The 7,981-nt window shown below is 43.5% G+C and overlaps 1 protein-coding gene across 1 annotated transcript; it reads left to right on the forward strand.

The window, feature by feature from the left end:
* The first annotated feature begins 519 nt into the window (after positions 1–519).
* Positions 520–1,639, forward strand: ier5l (immediate early response 5-like). Its single transcript, XM_005748168.1, has one exon. It carries the CDS (start codon positions 671–673, stop codon positions 1,550–1,552), a length of 882 nt encoding a protein of 293 aa, XP_005748225.1. The 5' UTR covers positions 520–670; the 3' UTR covers positions 1,553–1,639.
* Positions 1,640–7,981: the final 6,342 nt, after the last annotated feature.

Raw genomic sequence — 7,981 nt, forward strand, 5'->3', positions numbered from 1 at the left:
ATATATATGTTTCATATGTATAAATATGTAAGAAAGCACAGTTTTGTTGTAATTTTTCTGTCACAGATTTGACCTACCTGTATTTTTGCTTTTATAATTGTACCCTTTTTCTTTTTTTTTTCCTATTTTCCATTATAAAGCAGTTTGTTCCCTGCATTATAGTGCAGGGAACAAACTTAATATTTATTTCTTCAGCTACTTGATCCAGACGTCAAAATAAAGAAGTTTCTTTACTTTTAAACCTGTGTGGAAGTCTTTCACTCAGAGACTGGCTGGTTTTCGGAGTTACAGCTACAGGCAGCTGAAATGAGGACATTCCTGGTAGACAGCCTGGGTGGAATTTGAATAGTACAGAGGAACCGCCTGAAGCTGATTGGTCGAGTGCGACATATTTCCAGAGCTCCTGCTTGTCACTCAGCAGATCCCAGGCGGCTGATTGGCTCCCGCAGAAGTGGGCGGGCGCTGTTTCTAGGCTATATATACATTCTGGTTTTAGGGCATCTGCAAATGATTGCTGGCTTTCAGAGGGAGGCGGATCTTTGTGTCCAATGTGTCTCCACAGAGCTCACTTGAACCTTTCTCCTGGAACCAAACGAGCCCCGCTGAGATAGCTGAGAGCCGCTTTCTCTCTCCCGGAGAGGAGCTGGAGGCTGACCGGGGGAACGGAGCAATGATCAGCACCATGGAGTGCGCCGTGGACGCGCAGAGCCTGATCTCCATTTCCTTAATGAAGATCCACAACTCCAGGACGCAGAGAGGAGGAATCAAGCTGCACAAAAACCTGCTGGTCTCCTACGTGCTGAGGAACGCCAGGCAGGTCTACATCAAAGAGAAGTACGCGGAGATCTACAGGATGCAGCAGTACGAGGAGGTGATGACTGTCTGCAATGAGATCCAGGAGCTCAACCCGCTGGATCTGGAGGCGGAGGACGCGGAGGACGAGGAGCAGGCGCGGGCTGCTTGCTGCGCAGAGGAGGCGAGCGCGTGCGGCTCTCCGTGCCACAGAGGCGCGGCGCATTGCCGGGCGGCGGGTACTGTGGCCGGCTGCTCCCTGTTGGAGGACGGCTGCAAAGAGCCGGAGCCCTCCTATTACCGCAGCTGCTGCATGGAGGCGCCCCCCGCGCCGCTCTGCGAGCAGTGTCCCGCAAACAGCAGCGCGCACTGCAACAAGACCACGGTGTTGGACCTGGACACGCATGTGGTGACCACGGTGGAGAACGGCTACCTCCACCAGGACTGCTGCTGCGACGCGCTCCAGTGCGGCCAGAGCGCGCAGTCCCCAGCCAAGAAGCGGAAGGTGGAGTTCGGCTGCTGCGCGTCGGACGCGGAGGAAGCGCCGGACTTCACGGCGGCTCGCAAACGGGCCAAACGCGAGGACTGCTCCTACTCTGCCCCGGACTATACAGACACTTCCAACATCTCCAATCTGATCTCCATCTTCGGCTCGGGGTTTTCGGGGCTGCTGAGCAGGCAGGCGGACTTGGAGCAGATCTGTAGCAAGCAAGCCCTAGCCAGCCTCGGAGCGTGGACCCGAGCCATCGTCGCGTTTTGAATGGAACACTTTTTGTTTTGGGGAGGGGAGAGCGGGCTCAGCTGGAGCGGGACTGTGTGATGCGTCCAGCTCCTGTGTGGGTGATGAGGGGGTCAGTTTGCTTCAAACTTTAAACGTTCTGAGGTCCCAGAAAGTTTACAGAATCGCAACATTCTAGCAGAAAGTGAGAGAAACTCTGCAGAAATGTGGACGCTTTTGCACCTTCAGTAACATGGCATGGTCACAGGAGAGGGAAACTTATCATGAGACACAAGTGGTAAACAGGGGGTCAGTTTTAGCGCTTGTATTCACAGCAATGCTGCTAACTACAGCTGTCACTTTTCCCTAACAGTTTTGCAAATTTAGCCTCTTATTTTGTGGAAACTAGGTTACAGAAATTTGGGCCCTTATGGGGACATTTAGGGGTCAGCTTGTACTCCCCTTTCTTCAGAATTGGGCAAAGAAAGTTTCCAGTTTTAAGTTTGTGTGTTCCAGCTCCCCCTTCCTGCCCGCCTTTTCCAGTGTCAGCCATAATAAAATCCCATGTGCTAAATAAATCAACAACTCCAACTGAATTGTACCTCAAAGCACACTTGTGTCTTACAAATCAATAGCAATGCTTCTAATTGGAGGAAATGGAGGCATTCCAGCTGAGCCCACTCTCCCCTTACAGTGTCTAAATCGACTTTATTTTTGCAAGGAGAAAAAGAAAAAGAAGAAAAGCTATTTATTAAATGAGCAATTTAATGATAATAGTTCTTTGACAGGGAGAGGCGGGAGAGTTGTTGGTGTCATGTGCAGGCTTTTCATAAAATCTGACAGAAATGGATCCTTTGCCTTAAATCCAATGCACACTACTGCTAGCTATTGTCATAAACAGAAAGTCCATTATTGGAAGTGACTGAATGTGTCTGCCGTCCTCTCCCGTCCTGAAACTCTCAAACTGATCTTGCACACTCCCAACAGCTTTGTCGTCCTGTGAAGCACCACGCTCGAGAACTCACTCCCCAGAAAACACTCTTGAAGGTACACGGACTCTGAAGCAGCTCATATCGCTTGATGGAGTGCCAACACTTTATTCCACGTGGTCGTCTCTGCACCTCCGCTCCCACCTCCCTTCCAGCGTGTGGTAGTAAACAGTCCGGCTCATTTCTGACAGTCTGACATTGTTTTCTTAATCATGGTTGTTGCTCAAAGCCTTTCACAGCAATTCATGATTCCAGCTTTGGTTTTGTGAGTTTCACTTTGTACAAAAATACACAAAAAGTACATAAATAAAAGAGAATGATTGATTTTTAGTCCTTTTGTTTTAAAAAGGCAAGCTCATGTTTTTAGCCATAACCTGAGAATCCATGCGTTAGCTTTATGAGCACTATGTGTACCAAAATAAAGAGAGTATTCAGCCATTCTCTACATATTTTGTTGTTATTCTTGTATTTTTGTGCTTAATAAATTGTATATCACCGGGTAAAACTGTTCAAGAAAATATTTGTTAAAATTTATAATCTTAATAAAAAATGAAAACCTTAAAGCTTGTGTTTGACTGCCACATGAGGTGCTGGGATGCAACCTGATAATAATGCACACACACAGACTCACACTACATTATTAATGACACACTTTGATGCACAGGCGTTAAAGTTGCGCTGAGCTGAAAGCCGCTGTTTGCCATCAGAGGGGCTTTCCAGCACCGAAAGGGTAAATTTTAACATCAAGCCATGATCTGTTCTCAGACCTAACCAACAGGTTTAGTCATCGACACTCAACCAAACTGCCGCTGAGCACAAGAGCAAAATAGTCTGTCAAAAAACACAACGGCTGAGAATTGATTTTCGTTTCGCATGGGGGACTCTGAGCCCGGTTTTACCAGGTGAAAGTCCTGGGTTTGACCCCTTTTATTCACCGTGTTCCTCTCTGTGCTGCTCTCGCCACTGCCTGAGCCACTCTTCAGTACTTTTCCGGTGTTTTCCCCCCACCTCCTGAATTGCAAACCGATGACATCAGAGCAGCGTGTTTGGTCAGTTGCAACAACACTTCCTGGAGCAACATTACAGTGTTGTAGGAACAACAACAACACAGCAACAGCTACCAGTGTGCTGGTCTGAGGCTACAGTTATGTGTGTTACTGGGTCACATTCAAAGGTCTGTCAGTTATTCAAATCTGGATTTATATACACTCACAGCTAATCACACTTTTGCAGGACAGGGGCGTGAATGACTGGTAGAAAAGTACAGAGTGACGTTAAGTTCCATTAAAATGACTTCTGTAGGGTTAAAATAATCCTGATGATTGTTATTTCACTATCAACTCAGTATCCCTTGGTTGTTGTTAGTATTGATAATTGTTTGAATTAGTGAAGTTAGGGAGTGCAATCATATCTTTGGCTCCTGATGAGGTTGGGGGCGTGCTTCAACCACTGGGCGATAAAGCCAGGTTAGCTGTTTCCCTCACAGAGAGGCATAAGATAACATACAAGACAAGAAATACTTTATATCAGTTGAAATAAAAATTATGATCATTATTTTTGTCATCAAATCTGGCCTCTGAATTTTTCTAATCTTGTGTGGTTGCCATTGCCGACAAAGCTGGGCTGAAGACACAAGAGTACAATCGTGACGGTTTATAGTGCCATTTTAATGATATAACACTACAAAAGGTCAGAGATGCACAGATTAGAGACTTCATCTATTCCTACACCAGTGCTGATGTGGAGGTTTTGTCCTAGCGTAGAGGCTGATTGTTCAGGAGAATGCTGAAACAACTAGTTGTGACATCAGCGCTTGAATAAATGGTACAACAGCACTATGGCGACCAATGTGACAAACAAACATTACAGAGCCATAAACAGGCGTCCACACAGGATGAGGCTGTGGGTCAGAAAGTTAGTGGGTTGATCTCCAATTCCTCAAGTTGGTCAAGATACCGAACCCCGAGTTTCCCCCATTGCATCCCTCTGGTTGTAAGAAATCATTTTGAGTGGTCAAATAGAAAAGTGCTGCATAAATACCAGTCTGGCAAAACAGCAAGCAGAGACCATGAACTACCAAATAATAGGAGAAATATGAAAACCATTCAAAAGTAGAAGAATTCAGATTTAAAGTTTTCTCAGCTTAAGCTACATACACACCACAAGCGATTCACAGCAACGTGACGACCACAACATGGCCAGTGAAAGCTAATCACTTTATATATGGTACTGGCTTTTAAATAAAAAGATCCAAATAAAATAGTAGTAATGATAACAATAAAACAAATGAGTGAGTACCTTTAAACAAAGCACGGCCATTGTCTTGCACTGATTCTTTATGCAGAGTTAAGCTAGGTTAGGCTAAGATAAGCTAAGCTAACTACCTGCTGGCTATACATAGACTAATAAGTTATAACAAGAGATTATAAATCCCAGAAAAAAAATATCTAGTCTTATTTATTATCTCTCAAAAAATGACAGGCTAATAATTTAAAATATAGCTTTTAAATGGATTAAACAGATGATTAGAGATTAGAAAACTAGATATAACATTACTTACTGAACTCTATAAGTGTTATTTGGTGTATTTAAAAAAAAGCTAAGATAGATTTTACTCTGCGTTTCTGGTAAACTGAGCTTTTTGGCAATTTAATAGCAACCTAACTCCTTATAAAATTCATGACTGATTTAGGTTAGAATTATTTTTAACACGATTTAAGTCAATTTCATCTCCGAGTGTTAACAATATAAAATACTCTGTTTTTCTTCTTTATGACCATATATCAATCTTAATCAATGAAGCTAATATATTATATGTATTCTTTTCATTAGATTAAATAGTATTAAATCCACTAAACATAATATAACAACTAAGAACAGTAAAATTCAGGCTTTTGGAGGCGGTTGTACATACAGTATGTATTGGCCATTGCAAAGGCACAACACTGTTTTCTTAGATTATAATACATTTCTTCATTTTTCTCCAATTTGTCATCAGTAATGAATCATCAGACACTCTGTGAGCTAAAGGCTATCTATTTTGCCTCCTGCTCCCATGATGCACTGCTTCTACCATATGCGACATAGCTCACACTTCACATCTCAGCCTGCAAATTCCTCCTCCAGAAAAAAAAACAACAACTTTGAGCCCTGTTATCTCTGCTCTGTGCCACTTGGTGGTGTTCTTTAAAATCAATGAATGAAGATATCAGCCGGGCTGTGTATGCAGAGCAGAGCCACCTCGGGCTGACCCTCCCTCCATCACTCAGACCTCAACACCCTCCTCCTCCTCCTCCTCCTCCTCTTTTTCCACCTCCTCCTCTTCCCGGCTGGCTCGTATTTTGGGTTTTTTTACATCAGAGTGAGGCATCGCTCTTCCCCAGCACATCACATCCATCGCTTACTGCTGCTGCTCCTCCAGCTCTGCAGGCTTTTTCCAGCCGCCGCTACCCATAATAACTTGCAGTAGGTAGGCTATAATTGAAGTGATGAGGCAATGTGGATAATGCATTGTGTAATTATGCGGAAATTGGAAGCAGGGGGATTTATTTACAGAAAATGTCTGCCTACTGCTCTGAACCACGATTCAAAACACAATAAAAAACACGAAGCGATACCAGAAATGTCTCATGGCTCAGACCTCTCACTGCTGTGTAGATGGTGCTTTTGTTTTCTGGTGTATGCACAGCTCCTCCATCTGGAGTGGGAAAGACTGACACCCATGCACACACACTAATGCACACACATACACACAAGCAAAGTCAAATGTTTAAATAAAGTTATTTCATGCATTTTGGTTTTATCTGCTAATATTATTCAGTAGTAAGACATTTAGCACTCTTAAAGAATCTGATTATGAAGCAAATTAAACAGCTATCCAGATCAAATCAGGACGTATGCACAATAAAAAAAATAGCAAATATTTCACTAATCTCACAATTTTTCTGGTCACCTGGTTCTCCGGAAAGGACAATACCAGGTGTCAGGGGGTGATGTGGGGTTGTTGTTGTTGTTGTTGTTGTGTGGGGGTGCTGGAGAAAGAACAACAACAAGAAGGGGGATGAGAAGGAGGAGGAGGGGGAAGATAACAGAGGCAGCACTGAGGGGGGAGGGAGGCTTTGTCAGGAGAAGGGGTTTGATGTGTTGGGGGGTTTGCAGGGGGGGGGGCACATGTGACAGCAGAAGGGGTGAAAGAGGGGGGAGGAGGTGGACTGTAGGGAATAGGTGTGCTGGGAGGAGGGGGCAGCAGTGACCACACAGGTCAGACAGGTTGTTTGATGGGAGGGGGAAGGGAGGTCAGGGAGGGTTTTTGACACCAGGATCTGATGCAGACCAGGATCTGGATCAGGATCAGACAAAGTGAGCTGAACTCTAATCGGTTTCTGCTCTGACTATTATGGCTTTGGTAAATTTAGGATTTATTCCCATTTTATAGCACTGATTCACAACAGCAGCCATCATGGAGCACTTTTACAGCAGTTTTCCAGAGCAGGTTTGCTCATTTCAGTTTAGTTTTTGTTGTATGAAGTTTGGTCTTAGTCTTTTTTCATTATTAATGGCACATGCTTGATGCAATATTTTGGAGAAATAAGTGATGGTAAGTACAACTAACTTTTCAAAATCAGTTCACTCGAGGTCTCGTAGACATCGAAGTCTAACTAAACGCATCTGTTAAAGCCTCATCAAGCAAGCTGTGATGACAGATTTCACTGAACTGACAAATGCTAAAACTAAGAACTTTTTCTCTATATTTTATTTTATTTTAGTTTCCCAAAGTTCATGGAATTTTTTTAGTCAGTTTTAATTTTTATTTTAACTGAATATAAAATACTTTCCGCTACTAGTTTTAGTTAACTTTAATAACCCTGTGTATCACCATTTCTATGTAAAAAGATTGGTGCAAACATTTACGTTTCCTCCACTGGATGTGTTCTTGGGGTTTGGCACTTGCTTCACCCCATGAAAGCACCATCTCATTTTACTCTGACATCATTGTCCTCATTCAGGTTATCTTAAACCTCTTCTTAAAGCTTTCCAACAGCAGTCCGTCTAAAGGCAGCTTTTGGAGCTCTTTCACTGGGAATCCTTAAAATGAATCTGAGCAACCTTAGCCATGTTATCTTAATTTCGAGTTGCAGCTTTTCATCTTCCAAAGGTTGTTGCCAGAGATCTCTCTTTTTTTTTTTTTTAGCTTGTAGAGCCTTCTAAGACAGCTGTAGAAGGCAGTTTTGATCAAACAGTTTGACTTGTATGGTAGTCTTGGCGCAATGGTGCCGTTTCAGAGCTAGAGCATATTGTTTTGACTTCCAGATGTTATAGAGCCACACCTCTGGCTTTGTTAAGTCTTGGCTTGATGTTTTCCTGACTGCTAGTCAGGTCGAGTCGAGTTCTTCAGCATTCCTCTGAATCACTGAGTGGGTTGGCATGTAGATGAACATCACTTTGGCCATCTTTTGGCTGATATATACAGTGGGGCAAAAAA

Source organism: Pundamilia nyererei, unplaced genomic scaffold (genome assembly GCF_000239375.1).
Source record: "Pundamilia nyererei isolate P.nyererei 1_Seehausen unplaced genomic scaffold, PunNye1.0 scaffold00215, whole genome shotgun sequence".
Taxonomy (NCBI): Eukaryota; Metazoa; Chordata; class Actinopteri; order Cichliformes; family Cichlidae; genus Pundamilia; species Pundamilia nyererei.

What these genes read in the sequence shown, in the direction of transcription:
- ier5l (XM_005748168.1), top strand. Translation starts at nt 671, where the DNA reads ATGATCAGCACCATGGAGTGCGCCGTGGACGCGCAGAGCCTGATCTCC.